Source organism: Chiloscyllium punctatum, chromosome 2 (genome assembly GCF_047496795.1).
Source record: "Chiloscyllium punctatum isolate Juve2018m chromosome 2, sChiPun1.3, whole genome shotgun sequence".
Lineage (NCBI taxonomy): Eukaryota > Metazoa > Chordata > Chondrichthyes > Orectolobiformes > Hemiscylliidae > Chiloscyllium > Chiloscyllium punctatum.
In genome coordinates this window covers 64,836,368-64,855,134 of record NC_092740.1, presented here as the reverse complement: position 1 = coordinate 64,855,134, position 18,767 = coordinate 64,836,368, and the positions used below count along the sequence as shown (strand labels likewise).

Here is an 18,767-nt window from a genome sequence, read left to right as displayed (position 1 = left end):
TTCATAGGAGTATTATAAAACAAAGCATGACAGAGCCACACAAAGAGAATTAGGTCAGAAGACAAAATGGGTTACTTTTAAGCAGCTTTCTAAAAAGGAAAGCAAGGAACATGTTTTTTTTTTAAAAAAAAGTACACTCATGGGAAATGGCATCACTAGTTGGCCAGGATTCATTGTCCATCCCTAGTTGCCCTTAGAAGATGGAAGCAAGCTGCAATCTGCATGCTGTAGGTTGACCCACAAGTGTCCTTTGGGAGAGAATTCCAGGACTTCAACCCAGCAACAGTGAAGGAACAGCGATATGTTTCTAAGTCAGGATTAAGAGTGACTTTGAGGGATCTTGCAATTTCTGCAGTGCAACCGACCACTGCTGGTGGTGGTGATTTATAGGGAGGACATTCGAGATTTGGTTTGAGGCAACTGAAGGCACAGCTACCAAAGCAATAGCTACGAAAATCAGGATAATCTAGATGAGCCTAGAAATAAGAATGTAGATATCTAGAGAGAGTTTTGGGATTGGAAGGGATTATGGATGTCAGAAAGAATGAAACTTGGAAAACAAGGGTGAGACTCACAACCAGGCTATTACTTGGCCAAAAGCAAATGTGGTAGCACGTTCACGATGATGGAGATCTGGACTTGATGCAGGTTATGAGACTAGCAATAGAGCCTTCAATGGTCCAAAGTTTATGGAGGTTAAACATGGAAGATTAGTCAAGAATGGACTGGAATACTTGAGTTAGAGGTAATGAAGGAGAGTTTAACTGAGACATTAGGATAGAAATAGGTGGTTTTAGGGATGGCACAAATTTGTTTACAAATTATATTCATTCACAGATTTGCAGAAAAGTATTTTATTAGGTGCCACACCAAACAGTTATTGTAGAAAATTAATAAAATCATGGTATCGGGGTAACATAATGGCATGGATAGATGATTGCTATGTTCTGTTAGCTAGCCAGTCATAAATGGGTCATTTTCTGGTTGACAAAAATGTAAGAGATGGTGTGCCTCAGGGATCAGGGCCAGGGCTTCAAGCTTTTACAATTATATAAATGACTCTTAAGAAAAGATTAAAGGCATAGTTGATAAATTTGCTGATGACAAAGATACATAGGAAAGTAATTATTAAGAGGACATAAGGAAAGTTACAAAAGAGATATGTGTAGTTTAAGTCAGTAGGCAAAGATCTGGAAAATGATGTATGATAGAGGAAAATGTGAAATTGCCCATTTTGGCAAAATATTAACGCATATTATCTAAAAGGTAAAGAATTGCAGAACTTCAAGATGCAGAGGGATCCAGGTGTTCTAGTACATGAATCATAAAACGTTAGTTTGCAGGTACATCAATTAAGAAAGCTAATGGAATGTTATCATAAATTGAATATAAACATAGGCATGTTATAAAGGGCATATGCATCACAACTTTTGGAATACTATTTATAGTATGGGTTCTTTAACTCAAGGATGGATGTAAATATATATGGAAGCAATTCAGAAGATTTACAAGACCAATACTTAAGAACTGCTGAGGTTCACCAGTACTTTGTTTTTGTTTTTGAAGATGGAGGAGTTGACATATGAGGAAAGGTTGGACACATTAGTCTCATGTCTGTTGGAGTTTATAAGAATAAGAAACAACTTGACTGAAACATGCAAAATCCTGATGGACTTTATAGGATAGCTGTGGAAAGCTGTTTCTTCTTGAAGGAGAATCTAAATCAAGAGGTCACTGTTTCAAAATAATATGTAGCCAAGTTAAGAAAGAGACAAGGAGAAATTTGTTCTCAGCGGGTTATAAGTCTTTGGAACTCTCTTCCTGAAGAGATGGCAGAAGCAGAGTCTTTGGCTGTTTTTAACAGTAGAGGTAGATTGATTCTTGATAAACAAGGGGCTGAAAGGTTATGGAAGTGGTTAGAAATATAGAGAAATCAGAGCAGCCATGATCACATTGAATGGTGGTGCTTGCTTGAGACGCTGAATGGCCTATATTTATTTCCACTTCCTATGCTCATACATACTAATTTATATTGTGATTTTTGTCCTACATTTTTGTTATGAAGTTGTCGGCATACTATACCTTTAAGAGAGTTGAAAGGTTGGCAAGGGCTTAGCAAGCACACAGAGTACTGGAAAATTTTAAAATGTAACATTTGATTGAACAACTAGCAGTAGTGGGTTGCTATGAGACAAAAACAAATTCAAACGTGGCCAGTTTAAATTATGTCCCAAGATACTAAGCTCCAATCAAGTTTGAATTTAGTATTTTGACAATATTTAAACTAATGAAACGATCCGATATTTCGGGGTATAAATATCAGACATTTTGAACAGTTGGCCAGAGCGACAAAGCCACCAACAAGTTACCAGCAGAACTGCTCTCTAAAAAAGGTACCTTTATCTATTAAAGACCTGTGAAGCAGAATCCCTAAGAAGCAGAAACGACAACAGAAAAATCTACAGGAGGAAACTCAGCAAAGCTGACAGGTAAATCGTAAATTTTAAAAAAAAATTCAGACTACTATTGTAGATGGGGAGGTAAAAGATAGGTGTAAGAGAAAGGAGTTAGAAATAGTTGCTAGTTAAATTATTCTTTAAGTCTAACAGAGAATAAGTTGTTAATTTTAACTCTAACAGTGATCTTTGGGATAGTTCTTGAATTTTAACAGAATGCAGCATGGGGTGAATCTTATCTGTGTTGCTGGTTTAAATTAGCAGAGAGGATTACCCTATGTCATAACAGTTGCGCTAATTCAACTAATAAACTTTTGAGACCTGAGTTTATTGATTTAGTGGCCGAAAATTACCAAAAATAATACACACGTTCAGTGAACCTCTTCCTAGCATTGATACATTAAATATCAATTTAGTTGATTCCATAAAATTATCAGTTGCAGGATTAGGGTGTAAAAAGTACTTCGAAATAGGAGATCCAAAAGTATAGTAACAGGACAAGAACAGAGGTTATGAAATCTATAACTAATAAAGGGCCAAAATAAACCAAAAAACAAAACATGAACTCCATTACTCTAATAGAAAGCTCACCAGTAAGATAATAGTAAAATCTAGCTTTGTAGAAAGTTATGAAACAGATGCAAGAACCATAGCTGTTAACATATCCATAATTGCTCTGTTCAGACTGCTTTTAAAAAAAACTTAGAGATGCATTTTGCAAAGGCAAATCAGGGCAGGATTTATACACTTAATGGTAAGGTCCTGGGGAATGCTGCTGAACAAAGACTTTGGAGTGCAAGTTCACAGTTCTTTGAAAGTAGAGTTGCAAATATACAGGATCATGCTGGCAGCGTTTGGTACACTTTCCTTTATTGGTCAGAGCATAGAGTATAGGAGTTGGGAGTTCATGTTGCGGCTGTACAGGACATTGTTCAGGCCACTTTTAGAACAGTGCGTGCAATTCTGGTCTCCCTCCCATAGGAAGGATGCTGTGAAACTTGACAGAATTCAGAAAAAACTTACAAGGATGTTACCAGGGTTGAAGGGTTTGAGCGGTAGGGAGAGGCCAAATAAGACTGGGGTTGTTTTCCTTGCAGTATTGGAGGCTGAAGAGTGAGCTTAAAGAGGTTTATAAAATCATGAGAGACATGGATAGGGTAAATAGACAAGGTCTTTTCCCCAGGTTGAGGGAGTCCAGAACTAAAGGGCATAGGTTTAGGGTGAAAGTGAAAAGATTTAAAAGGAGCTCATGGGGAATGTTTTCATACAAAGGATGGTGTATGTATGGATTGAACTGCCAAAGAAAGTGGTGGAGGCTGGTACAATTACAACATTTAAAAGGCATCTGGATGGGTACACAAATAGGAAGGGTTCAGAGGGATATGGGCCAAGTCCTAGCAAATGGCACTAGATTAATTTAGGATATTTGATCAGCATGGAGGAGTAGGACCAAAGGGTCTATGTGCTGAACATCTCCATGACTCTATGCATCCAAACAGTTGTGTGTAAAGTTAAAATACCTCAATGCATGTTGTGAAAGTGAAGCATTTTAAAGTCTTCAAATCAACCTCCCCAGAAAAAAAAAACACAGCAATTTTGTTTCATCCAACATGAAACACATTCTTTCTCAAGATAAATCCTATCTGGATACGTCTAGAGAGCATAAATGTAGGTTATCAAGAGAGATGATTTGAATATGTATAATAATACTTCAGCAGGTTTAACTAGCTAAAAACCACATAGTGCTTACTAAAAACAAAAAATAGTAGCAAGCTTCCATATTCTTGACAAGCCAAGCCCACCCACATCGAGAGGAGTGCTGACTTAACTGAAATGAGGTGGAAGGAATGTCAGACTGCAGTCTATCTATCTCTCCATTCATAATTAATAAGTCAGTTAGAATGTTTATTTATCTGTATTGTGGAGACCTGTAGCATGCCTAATTCAGATACAGGATTACCAATTTTACCAAACTCAGCCTCAGAAAATCAGTTTCATGCTCACGAGTGAATGACCTGGTTTGAAAAGAGAGAAGAGCACATACCAAAGTTTGTAGATGTTAATAGGTACAATGAAGGAAAAGGGTAAAGGGCAGATAAATGGATGCCTAGTGAAGTGATACAAATGTAGTAGTGAAGTGTGAGGTAATCTATTTTGGAAATGAAAAGCAGATAAGGAAGCATAGGGTGAAGATTAACAGAGGGAGTTAGGTATCCTAGTCATTAAAAGCTAGTTCTCTGCTGAAGTCAAGAACGAGAAAATATAATTACAAAGAATGTTAGCCAGGTCTCCTTTGGACTATCTTATTCAGTTTTGGTCAGCCGTTTTAATACATTATTCTCAATTTGTGACTGGATATACATTTCATACATTCAAAGTAATTAGGTTTTATATTCAAAGTGACTGCTCACCTACATTGCTCAGAGAAAAAAAGACTAAAGCACTTTCAATTATGAACTGGCAGAGAACCTGAATAAGTAGCTTTAGGAGGAGTCAATTAGGAACATGTAATAGTTGATGTGAATGATCGTAAACACAGAGCCTTGAATAAATATATAGCCTTGCTTTTATTTTTAGGTTTGACATCTTTTAAAATAAACCTTTATACTCAGCATGGTAAAGGGAAAAAGTTATTAATCCTGTTAATCACAATACAGAAAGAGGATTTTACTATAGACTTTGTCATGGTGTATTTCACAGTTTGCATCCCTTTAATAAAGTTTTATTAATATGATGCAACCCTGAGCAGCAATGGAAGACTTACAGGATGCAAAGGTTACTTAATCCAAAAAAAAAGATAACAGCGCTAACCCATAGCCACCACTCCACAATCCCACACCCTGTCCCCACCCAAAATAGCACTGAGACAGGGTAGGGAAATGGGAAACATCATTGAGATGAAAATAGATGGTTTTGGTGATGGTGCAGATATGTAGTCAGAAGCCCATCTCAGTGTCAAATAGATACCAAGGATGTGAGCAATTTAGTTCAGTCCTAGACAGTTGCTACAAAACAAAAAAGGATTCAAGTCAAGTTGCCATAGTTCTACCAGACCACAGGGCTGCTCTTTCATTAGAAAAAGATGACTGGCGATTATTTAACTTGAAGACCACCATACCTCAAGTGGTGGAGAGAGTTAAGAATAGCCCTACATGGTAACCTCAGCCAGTGATGAGAATTGAGCCCACACTGACTATCCCTCTGCTTCACAAATCAAATATTCAACCAACTGAGCTAAACCAACCCCTGCTTAACTTGACATTCTATATTCATCTGGATTTTCAGGTGAAGTTCTAAATGTGGATTTACTACAAGCTTTATTTTTAATGGCAGACATCAAAAATAAAGTACACCGAAATTTTCTTCCATTTCCTAGCACGAGTGGTGCGTTTGTAGGAAAGAGATAGTGATTTTCAATTTCAGGTCACTCAATTGGAGTACTCAGTTATTCAATTAAGTGAAGTGAACAGGCTTACTTGAACACTTAGTTGTTTCCTATTATTAGTAAATTACCGCAATTTAACTCAGATACTTCACAAGCAATTCCATAATGCTGCAGTGCCAAAACTGAGTTTTCAACTGAAAACACTGATGCTTGATTAAATAATTTATGTGCCAAAGCTGCTTTGCATTTGTTGATGTGCAATTTTATATACACCCAAGTTTATTTCTTCTTCCATTAATTAGCATCTTTATGATGTTTAAAATTTGACTGAGGCATAACTACAACAAAAAAACATTCTGAAGAAGAATCATATGGGCCTTAGATTAGATTACTTACAGTATGGATACAGGCCCTTTGGCCCAACAAGTCCACACTGACCTGCCGAAGCACAACCCACCCAAACCCCTATATTTACCCCTTACCTAACACTACGGGCAATTTAGCATGGCCAATTCACCTGACCTGCACATCTTTGGACTGTGGGAGGAAACCGGAGCACCCGGAGGAAACCCACGCAGACACGGGGAAAAACGTGCAAACTCCACACAGTCGCCTGGAGGCGGGAATTGAACCCGGGTCTCTGGAGCTGTGAGGCAGCAGTGCTAACTACAGTGCCACCCGAAAAGTTAACTTTCTGTCTCCACTGAAGGTTGCCAGACCTACTGCATTTCTCCAGCATTTTACTTTTATTTAATGTTTTCACAATCTGTGATATTCTGTTTTTGTAAGACCGAACTAATTTCTAAGCTTGACACATTCAACATTCTTTTAGACAGAACATATTTTCAGCTACTCACCTTCTTGATTGATGTACATCAAATAATGTGTCATCCTCATCATCATCTTCCTGATCTAAAGGCTTCATTTCCATGTTTTCAAGATTCGTACTCAGTACACCATACTTCCGGTTCTTTCTGTGAATCTTTCTTATCCTAGAAGAAAATTATGAGAGTTGATTATAATCATCTCATACAGATCACAAAATACCAGCAGTTAATTTTAGTAACACGGCTTGTTTTGGAGGATGACATAATACAAGGAATTCAGTCGTAGTAGTGAGAAATATGACTGTTCAATTTTGCAGAGTATTTGAAAGTTCAACAGCAATTATCATGTCCCATCCTGTTGCCGCTATTATATTAACAACTTGTCAACAAAAGGTCACAGAATGTACTCAGGCTGGAGAATTTCAGAGCCAATCTCCCAGACTGATTCAGTAGCACTGCTACTCAATGAGCCAGTAAGATCCCAAAGTGACATGATTGACAGGTTGAAAGAGCCAACAATGGGAAATTAAAAGACCTCATTATCACCAATTTAATTGACAGGAGTATCTGTCTATCACTGTTTGGTCAGCATGACAACCACACAGAGCTTGGAACAGGACTGTGAAATAGCAATATTACTGTCGTAGAGTGATATTCAGGATGGAATTTATGTCATAAAACTGGGCAACTGTGAGTCACTTTGTATCAAAAAGCAGTAGCACAACCATTATACCACAATCCACAATTTCACATTCTAGCATACCTCCCACTCTATTATCATTAAGCTATAAACCCTGCCTGAATGAGTGTATGTGAAATATGCCGGACAGCACTAATATACCTTCGAACACTAGTTGAAAGTAAGTAGTGCAGATGGTGGAGATCAAAATCAAGATTAGACTGGTGCTGGAAAAGCACAACAGATCAGACAGCAGCTAAGGAGCAGGAAAATCTACGTTTCGGGCAAAAGCCCTTCATTAGGAACCCGAGAACGCTGCCAACACAAGATACACTACAGGATTACATGCAGGTCAGTGACATATTTATACCAATGGATTTGATAAAAGCTCAGAATCCTGTCATACAAGCAATAAAGCAACTAACAACACGTCATCAATATCTCCACCTTCAATTACAACAGAGGCTAGCACACAATGGAAAAGACCAGACTGAAGAGTTTGCAACTACTTTTAACCAGAACTACAAAGCGGATCTGTTTCCTCAAGAAGTCCTATCCATTATTATGCCATTCTCCTGACAATTAAATTCACTTCACCTGATGTTAGAATCAGTTAAAAACAATGAATTAAAAGGGAAAGGTTATGGACTCCCAACAACACTCTGACTTGTAGAGATGAAGATTTGAGCTCCAGAAATAGTTACGTTATGGCTAAACTGGTCCAGTATTGTTACAACAGTGGCATCTATCTGACAAATAAAAATTTTCAAGTACGTCATGTCTACTAAACAGACAACTCCAATCTAACCATCAGCAAAATGATAAATGGCATTGTTAATAGTGCCATCGAGAAGCACTTACTCTTCAAATACCTGTACAGTCTTCAGATGTTCAGCTTGGATTCCAGCAGGACCAAGGAGCGCCACATCCAATTGCAGCTTTGCCCAAACACAAACATCAAGGCAACATTTGACAGGCTGGGACAGAGCCCCAGCATAACTTAAGCCAATGGAAAACTCTGCTCTGGCTGGAATACAAAGATGGTGTGGTTGCCAGAGGCAAACTTCTCACACAGGAGATGCTGCAGGAGTTTGTCAGGCTGGTGCCTGATGTGCAACCAGTGCTAGCTACTTAATGAATAAACTTCCCTCCATTACAAGATTTGCAAGCCGATGCAGACTTCATGCTGTAGCTCGGCCTTGTTGCCTACATCAGTGGAGGAGTGTTCCAAACACCTTCATGGAGATTAGAGCTTAAGTTCTGCATGTCTTCTTACCTGTTGGCTCTCTATTTATAATTCTGGCTTTGTAACCAAGGTAGTGCTCAAGACTGGTGACTTTGCACACTTTTCACTGTACTCACATACTCTTATGTAATAATAAAATCTAATTTTCCAACATTATATTGCATCTGCCACATTTTCACCCACTCACTTAGCTTATATGTTCAGACTGTGTCATCATAACCATTTGCCATCTTATCCATTTGTGTTATCAGCAAACGTTGCTAATAGTATATTCACTTACCTCATTCAAGTCATTGATTTTGTAAATAATTCTTGCCCAGCACCAATCCTTTTGGCAGTTCACTGGTTACAAGTTGCCATTATTTATGAAATTTGCCTCATTACACAGCACCATATGCAAAACACCCTGATCTTTGGTTGGACCAATAACAAATTGTTCTGTGAAATTTTCCTGAACACAAGCTATGAATTCTTCCTCGTGGCTACCTCTGCCAATCTAACCATCCCAATCTACATGATGATTACAGTCACTTGGGATTAATGCACCATCTACTTTACATGCCCTTATTATCTCTTCATTTATTCTCAGTCCTACTGAATAGCTACCATGAAGGGGCCTATAGACCACTCTTAACATTGTCATCTTCTCCTTCTACTCCTTGCCTTCAAACATGCGGACTCTACATCTTTTGATCCAAGGCCATTTCTTGCTATCAAGCTTATTCCATCCTGTACTAACAATGCTAACCCCATCAGCCTACCTTTCTACTTGTCCTTTCAGGAAGTCACATATCCGTGAATATTTAGTTCCCAGCTTGACTGCCTTGTAACTACATCTCCATTATGGCTCAAAACATGTTGGTTAACTTGTATTTATGCTATTAATCCATTTACCTTGTTTTGAATACTAAACACATTCAAATAAAGGGCCAAACTAAAAAAGCCATCAATTTTGCCTCTTTCCCATTTGTTCACCCTTTGATCATATTTATTGCTGTTTTCTATGTCTGTACACTCTATAACTTTCTGTTCCACTTTGGATATTGTTATCCAAATAGCTTCCTGGAAGACGACATTTCCTCTTATACCAGTACTGGTGCCGGAATCACAGGGACTGAAACCCATTCCGCCCATACCAATCTTTAAGCCACGAATTAAATTGCTTAACTTTATGTACCCAATTCCAATTTGCCTGTGGCTATGAAGTAGTAGTCCAGACATTATTACCGATTTGCCAGGAATGTTTCAGCCTCAATATGTTCACATCTACCATTAAACTAGTGAAGTATGAACTACATAGACTTTTTTTTAATGCTTTTACTTAATGAGAAGATTAACAGCATGATACTAGGAACTATGTATTTGTTTCAGCTACAGATAACTTGTTTCTAACTTAATTCTAACAAATTCTCAGGACTACTAGTTAGTGATTTCTGTTCAAACTGTCAGCTTTACTCAGAATTGTACTGGGCTGCTGAATGGATGATAATGATTGTTACTTAATTGGACACAAAATCCAAAATGTTCCCTCATCTTCATGCATTCTAAAGGTTCATAAACACCATATTAGTGATATCTTCATGTACCTTGTGATGATGTACATGCAGTTACATGATGAATATGGTGAACAATTTAAAAACGTCTTTCAAGTTGTTGAGATCATCACTCTTTTTTTTCCATTTTTGATTTGGAACTGAGAGCTCAATTTGAGAATCGAACTTCAAAGAACAGCTTGTTTTGGAAAGGAGAAAAGAGCAAACAAACTGATGTTTGTTTATGGGAACTGGATTGGAAATGATAATTGCTGACGAGTTAGTGTCCCAAGAACACAATGAAAGTAGTGACACCAAGTTTGCATATAGACTTAGAGTGGCCCTGAAAATTTATGCATTCATGTCACAAAAACATAATAGCTCTATGTTAAATAACTGTCAGAAACTCAAAGGTTGATGCTCTTTTCAAATGGAGTATAATATAAATTCTGCAATTGTTCACCTGTTAAAATCTTTGTAACCTTCATTAAAATGCAAAAATATGTTATTGAGAAACTGTCAGTAACTTGGGGTTGCCGTTTAGCACAAATGTCTCTTTCTTGGCCCTTTGCTTTTTATCCTTAACCTCAGAGGTGTTCATAATAAAAACTGATTTTCTTAGTTTAGGCTCTGGAGGCTTGAGATTCCATTCACCACCAACTTTAAAAAATCTTACATATTAAATTCTGTTTATGATTTTTTTTTAATAGTGGGTCTAAAATATTTAAATATTTTCTCAATTGCAGTAAAATGCCAGATATGAAATTGACAACACGAGAGTCATCTCAGCACAGCTGGATTTGCTGAACTCCACACAACAAGAAATAGAAAAACACAATACAATATGGATTACCAATAACAAACACTGCATATAACAAAACATCCAAATTTAACAATCCTAGTGCAAGATCTAATATTCTCAACAGAAATCAGCCTACTGCAACAGACATTTCAGTAGCATGCATCTGGACTGGCTCAGAATAATATGATGTAAGCTGGGGCCAATATATTATCTTCCCATATCATATTTCTGCCTAATGCCTGATGAGACGGTCTTCTATTGCACAAACTGCAGCAAAGCTGTGAGAAGAGTTGACTACTCGTTCAGAGGCCATTGGTTCAAGGCATTATCTTAAAAAATTAAATACCATTCGTATTAGGTAGCTTCAAGCTTGCTTACATCCTAAGTACATTTTCAGGATATGTGCATGACCAAACTGCCTATCCTCACACCATTTTTTCACGTCACCTGAGCAAATCATTCTCAGAAAATTAAAAAAAGCCCCTTCACTAGTTCAACAAGCTAGGAACTTCCTCCATTCCAAGTACATCACAGGGAAGGTGCCCTTGTCATTAAGGGCACATTTCACTAAGTGGGGCATCATGGAGCCTGAGCAAAACTAAGGTCAACAGAAGGTGCGGAAAACTCTCCGGTGATTGGAGTCACACCTAGCTTTCCATCCATTATAAATCAGAGGTTGGGATGTTTACCAACAGCACAGTGTTTCGTACCTTTCACAATTCCTTGGGTACTGAAGTAGCCATGTACAAACACAGCAAAACCTCGACAATATCCAGGCTTCGGCTGACAAATGAGAGGTAACATTCGTGTCACACAAGGGCCAGGCAATGACTATCTCCAACGAGATGATCTACCTATTGTCCATAGATAGTCAATGCCATTAACTGGATGCCCAACCATCAATATCATAGGAATTATGACTTCTCATCCCCTGTGACTTAACAGGGAGTCAAAGGCTTTGCATCTTAAAATGATTCCCTAAAACCCGTACATCATGTACAATGTACTGGTCAAAAGTTTGATGGAATACTCTCCATTTGACTGGATGACTGCATTTCCAACAACATGCAAAAGGCTTCAGGTCATCCTGGACAATGCAACTTGCTTAACTGGCAATACATCCACAAATATTCACTTCCATCAAATGATGCGTTTGCACAGAACTTCACTAAAGAGCCTTAGACACAACCTTCCATCACACAAACACTATCATCTAGAAAGAAAAAGGACAGCAGGTATATGTGAACATTACAACCTACAAGTGAATTGCCAAGCCACTCACCATCCAGACTGGGAAATCTATCACCATTCCTTCAACATCACTATCAAAATCCTGGAAATGCCTGTCTAACAGCATTGTGGCTCTACTGTAGTAGATGGACAGCAGCAGTACTAGAAAAGGTCTCAACGAGAAGAATAAACCATTCATAGTTAACAAAGGTTGTCAAGGAGAGTATCCAGTCAAAACCAAGGCACACAAAGCGACAAAGATAAATGGGAAATCAAAGGATTTAGACGAACCAGCAGCACATAACTTGAAAGCTAATCAAAACAAAAAAAAGTTATTCATTCATGAGAATTAGCTGGAAATATAAAAGTAAACAATAAGAGTTTCCATGGGTATATAAAAAGAGAGAATCTAAATTAAGTGAAAGAACTTTGGAAGATGCAAGTTGGAAATGAATAACAATTAAACCAATATTTTGCATCAGTTCCATGGTGGAGGACACCATAAACATCCCAAAGACAACAGATAAGCAAGGTGCTAAGCAGAGGAAAGATCCTGTAACAGTCTCTACCATGAGGGTCAAAGTATTTCAAACTAATGGAAGTCAAGTCACCAGGACCCGATAGCCTGTATCCAAAGATTTTAAAGGATGTTAAAAGATGTAGAGATAGTTGAAGCATTGACCAAACGATTCCAGAGTTCAAGTGATTCTGAGAGGGGTCTAGCAGATTGGAGTACCCCTAATCTAATGCCGTGAACAAGAAGTGAGGGAAGAAATTATGAATCTTTTAGCCTAATGTTGTTGGCAGAATATTCAGAAATGCTTAACACGGTGGGTTGTTTTTCAGACTGGAGACCTGTGACTAGTGGTATGCCACAAGGATCGTGCTGGGTTGTCTACTTCTTGTCATTTATATCAATGATTTGGATGCGAGCATAAGAGGTATAGTTAGTAAGTTTGCTGATGACACCAAAATTGGAAGTGTAGTGGACAGCGAAGGTTACTTCAGATTAAAACAGGATCTTGATCAGATGGGCCGATGGGCCAATGGCCCGAGAAGTGGCAGATGGAGTTTAATTCAGATAAATGCGAGGTGCTGCATTTTGGGAAAGCAAATCTTAGCAGGATTTATCTACTTAATGGTAAGGTCCTAGGGAGTGTTGCTGAACATAGACACCTTGGGGTACAGATTCATAGCTCCTTGAAAGTAGAGTCGCAGGTAGATAAGATAGTGAAGGTGGTGTTTGGTATGCTTTCCTTTATTGGTCAGAGTATTGAGTACAGGAGTTGAGAGGTCATGTAAGCCACTGTTGGAATATTGCATGCAATTCTGGTCTCCTTCCTATCAGAAAAATGTCGTGAAATTTGAAAGGGTTCAGAAAAGATTTGCAAGGATGTTGCCAGGGTTGGAGGATTTGAGCTATACGGAGAGGCTGAAAAGGCTGGGGCTGTTTTCCCTGGAGCGTTGGAGGCTGAGGGGTGATCTTATAGAGGTTTACAAAATTATGGAGGGGCATGAATAGGATAAATAGACTAAGTTTTTTCTCTAGGGTCAGGGAGTCCAGAACTAGAGGGCATAGGTTTGGGTTGAGAGGAGAAAGATATAAAAAAGACCCAAGGGGCAACTTTTTCACACAGAGGGTGGTACGCGTATGGAATGAGCTACCAGAGGAAATAGTGGAGACTGTAACATTTAAAAGGCATTTGGATGGGTATATGAAAAGGAAGGGTTTGGAGGGATATGGGCCGAATGCTGGCAGGTGGGACTAGATTGGGTTGGGATATCTGGTCGGCATGGACGGGTTGGACCAATGGGTCTGTTTCCATGCTGTACATCTCTATGACTATGACTATGAGTCAAACAGAATCAACATGGTTTTCCACAAGGGAAATCAGTTTTGACAAATTTCTAGAGTTCTTTGACACATAAATAGCAGTCGATAAGAAAAATCTCGGACGTCCAGAAGACATTTGATAAGGTGACACATAAAAGGTTCACTGAGTGGGCAAAAACTTGGCAATGGAGTTTAACTTAATACACTTTCATTTTCTTTCCAATCAAAAGGCAGATTACTTAAACTAGAGAGCCTCAAGAAAAATGCAACGCAGAGGGATCTGGATGTTGTTGTACATGAAACAAAGTTAGCATAACAAATATATAAGAAAGCAAATGAAACTTTGCCCGTTATTGCTATAAAGTTAGAATTTAAAAGTTGGGAGGTCTGTAAGGGTATTGTTGAGAAACCACACCCGAAGTGCTGTATACAGCTTTGGTCCCATATTTAGGAGGATATATACTGGCATTGAAAAATGTCCAAAAGAGATTGGCCATGCCGATACCTTGGAGGATAAGTCAACCCTTTTAAGAATAGCTAAATGGGTTAGGAGTTTATTCATTAGAATTTAGAAGAACAACGAAGGTTGACCGTATTGAAACACAGAAGAATCTGAGTGTTCTGATGAAGGTCACTGAACTCTAAATGTTAATTCTGCTTCTTTCCCTAAGCACTGCTAGAGTTTCTCCAGCACTTCCTGTTTGCTTTTAAGATTCTGAGAGGACTTGACAGGATAAACATGGAGATGTTTTTAGTAATGGAGGAAATCGAACTGGGGGCATAGTTACAGATTAAGGGGATACACATTTTAAACTGATGTGAAGGCAGTGAGTATCTAGAATTCTTTATCCCAGAGCGTTGAAGGCTAGACCACCAAGTACTTAATCAGGGAGCAGACAGACTTTTCAAATATCAGGGAGTTGAAGGCTGTTGCACTGGCATGAAAGAAGAGTTGAGGCCGGAGGCAGATTAGCCATGATCTCATTGAATGATGGAACAGACATGAGGGGACAAATGGCCTGTTATTATTTCTTGTTCTTATGTACCCAGAAGACAGCTCAACTCGACCTTCTGAAGGGCAAATTGAGAAAGGCAACAAGAAGCCCATATATAATTACTTAATTTTTAAAAAGTAAAGAAACTACAACATTGGATAGGAATTCCCCAAGATGAGCAAATTGAAAAAAAGGAGTGTGTTGACTCATGGAAGAAAAAACTACTCTTAGGTCATCAGACAAAGAGGAACAAGGCAGGTATGTATTATATTATTACTGCTTATTCACGGGAAAAAAGTTACACACACAAAACATTAAATATGCAATAATTGTACGAACAAATAGTTTAATATTTCAAAATCAAAAGCTGCTCCAAGTTTTAGCCCTGAACAATGTGTGTGTTTTGTGGGTTCAACATTAAAAACAGAGAATGTTGGAGAAACTCAGCAAGTCTGGCAGCACCTGTGGCAAGTTAAACAGAGTTAACATTCAACCCAAAGTTTTTTCAGTGCCAACATCCGAGGTTTCCCAAACAGTCTTTGGAGATGAAAGGTTAATACTGTCTCTCCAAGACGCTGCCAGACTGGATTTTCTCCAGTATTCTGATTTTATTTCAGATCTCCAACATGGGCAATATTTTCTTTTTGTGCTATTTTCAACATTCTTTTCTTCTTCCACAGGCTATGAGTCAGGATTTATCAAAACTAAGCTATATTATTAGTGTACGTAAGTGACACATATAAATTTTCCTGCAAAATGTAAGCACTAAAATTTCAACCAACTGATTTCAGTAGCTTAACAAGATTACTGCCTTTAATTTCTCCTATTCCTCCAATCTATAACAAAATTAACAGATACTTCAGTCAAATGTGACAAATTAACCTTTAAACTGCAAGCAGATTCAGAGAATCTGCAGATCACCGTATCAATTGATTTTGAAAGATTACTCCTTACACAGAAAAAGAAACATTGAAAATAAGGAGTAGTTAGTTTTTCAAGCCTACTCCAGTATTCAATGAGCAAGGCTTATCATCCAATTCAGTACTCTGTTCCTGCTTTGTCCCCGTACTCTTTGAGAACTTCAGCCCCAAGAACTATATCTAGCACCTTCTTGGAAACATTTAATGTTTTACCCTCAACTGCTTGCGACCCCTGGTTCTGGGCTACTCGCCATCAGGTACAATCTTCTTGTGTTTACGCTCCTGCCTAGTCCTGTTAGAATTTTGTAGGGTTCTATTGGATCCCACCCCCACTCCCCAATTCAGCTAAACTCTTACAAATGTAGTCCTAAACAATCCAGTCCTGCTCTCTCAGGAATCAGTCTGTTATACTTTTGCCCTCCTTAGCCAGAACATCCTTCCTCAAATAAGGAAGCCAAAACTGCAGACAATATTTCAAGCCAGTATCACCAAGGCCCTGTAGAATTGCAGCAAGATATCCCTGCTCCTGTACTTGAATCTCCTTGCTATGGAGCCCAACATAGCATTTACCTTCTTTACTTGCATGCTTACTTTCAGTAACTGGTGCACAAGGGCATCCACATCGCATTGCACCTTGGCATTTCCCAATCTAACACCATTAAGATAATAATCTGCCTGTTTTTGCTACTATCCACATTATATTTCATCTGTTATACAATTGCCCACTAACTCAACTTGTCCAAATCACACTAATATCCCACCCGGCTGTTGACTGAAACCTTGGATATATTACATTTAGTTCCCTCACCTAAATTAGTAGGTCAGAATAGCTTGGGTCAAACTAATGCTCCCTGTGGTACCCGACTCGTCATTTTTATGAGGCAGACAGTGACATATTTACTTCCTGTCTGCTGACCAGTTCTCTGTCCATGTCGTTACACTACCCTCAATAGCAAGCACTTTAATTTTACATGCTAATCTCTTATGCGTGACCTTATCAAAAGTCTTCTGAAATTCCATGTAAACCACACCCACTGGCTCCTCTTAGCAACTCGACAAGTTACATGATAGGAAAAAATATTCCAAGTCAATAAACCGCTGAAACATTAGGTATAGCATTTATATTTATCATAGATTTTTAAAATTATGATAAACTGTACTCTAGATATGTCAGCAGAGTTTCAACCAGTTAGACTTGTTTGCATTCTCAAATATTTTGTTCACAGAAGTTGCTAGTAGTGCAAGTTTAAAACTGCAAAGGCAACAGTACATTTGGCACTCTGACGAATTCAAGAAAAACAATGATATATTGCTACAACTAATATTATAAGATTAAAAATGAACAACTGGAGAACGGAGAAGGAAGATGAATTTGAGTGAACACTACATCAAATTAGAGGGAAATAAAGAGAAAGGAAGAAAGAGTGACAATACCACAGAAAAGATTGTAAGTAAAGGTATAGCTCTTGGAATAAAAGGGCCAGTAGCAACATGGATACAAAATTGTGATTTGAAAGAATTTCCATTATTGGTACTTTTTGAGGATTTGCGTTTGAAAGTTTGTGAAAATTGGCCCGTTTGACATACTGAGGGATCACGAAGATCTACTTTTTCCTTTAAAAGGTCTCTGAAAAGACAGTCTGGACACTACTTTACAAAAAAAAAGCACTTAACGGAAATTGGGACGCTGAATAGGCTGGAGCTATTCTGCCTGTAGCATCAGAGGCCGAGGGGTGACCTTATATAGGTTTATTATATAATGAGAGGCATAATAGGATAAATAGACTCTTCTCCTCCACCCCCCCCCCCCCCCCCCCCGCCCCCCACCCCCCCAAGATTGGGGGAATCCAGAACTAGAGGGCATAGGTTTAGGTGAGAGCAGAAAGGTTTAAAAGGGACGTAAGGGGCAATTTTTTCACACAACGAGTGGCGTGTGTATGGAATGAGCTGCCAGAGGAAGTGGTGAAGGCTCGTACAATTACAACATTTAAAAGGCATCATGATAGGTACATGAAATGGGAAGAGTTTAGAGGGATATGGGCCAAGTGCTGGCAAATGGAACTAGACTAACTTAGGGTATCTGATTGGCATGATCGAATTGGACCAAAAGGTCTGTTTTCATGCTATACATCTCTATGGCTCTATGACATGACGTAAGCTAACTGCTTCAGCACACTGAAAGTCACATGTCTGAGTTAATGGCTGTCAGAAGTGTGACTATTTGATAAAATTTTGGGGTTTACCTAAAGTATAGCCTGTGAAGAGATATGATGCCTAGCTCAGCCTGTGCCATGTGCTGAGAAATCTTCCTTTGGATCTGTATGAAAATGGAAAAGCTATTCCACTCAAAAGACTTCTTGAGGCTTTCTCTCAACATCTTGAGTGTGTTTCCAGTGAGTTGTCTGTATGTACAAGGCCACCAGACTGAAAGCAATCTAGATAATTTCACATCTTAACCTTCCATTGTGTGAGAATGTACAATTACTTTGGCCAAAGTATTTTTTTTCTATAGCTCATGTCTTCAAAGAAAAGGTTCCTTGTTTTAATTATTTTTAAGTTGTATATGTATGTTGGGGCATTTAAGGGTAAATATTAATACTTTTATATTTAAACTGTACAAAACTTGGCAGCATTATGAATACTGAAGAGGATAGTGTAGAACTTTAAGAGGACAGACAATTGTACATCTATATACTGGATTAGTGGTGCTGGACGAGCACAGCAGTTCAGGCAGCATCCAAAGAGCACATCTATGTCACATCTCTGTGACTCGATGAAAGTGTGAAGTGATTCATTTTGATACAAAGAAAACAGATAGACTGTATAAACTAAAAGGGTACAATTCTAAAGAGGATTGAGGA

At 38.4% G+C, this 18,767-nt stretch overlaps 1 protein-coding gene across 4 annotated transcripts in view; it reads right to left on the bottom strand.

Moving 5' to 3' along the window:
- The window catches only part of LOC140484775 (membrane protein FAM174A-like), a 34,166-nt gene that overhangs the window by 13,129 nt on the left and 2,270 nt on the right, over nucleotides 1-18,767 (bottom strand). For all 4 annotated transcript variants that reach the window (XR_011962328.1, XM_072583595.1, XM_072583597.1 and 1 more), the window contains exon 2: nucleotides 6,699-6,833. Coding sequence is in view for 3 of the 4 variants with exons in the window: in XM_072583595.1 (XP_072439696.1) it covers nucleotides 6,699-6,833 (135 nt within the window). In the remaining variant the exon portion in view is untranslated. The remainder of the gene's footprint in view (nucleotides 1-6,698; nucleotides 6,834-18,767) is intronic.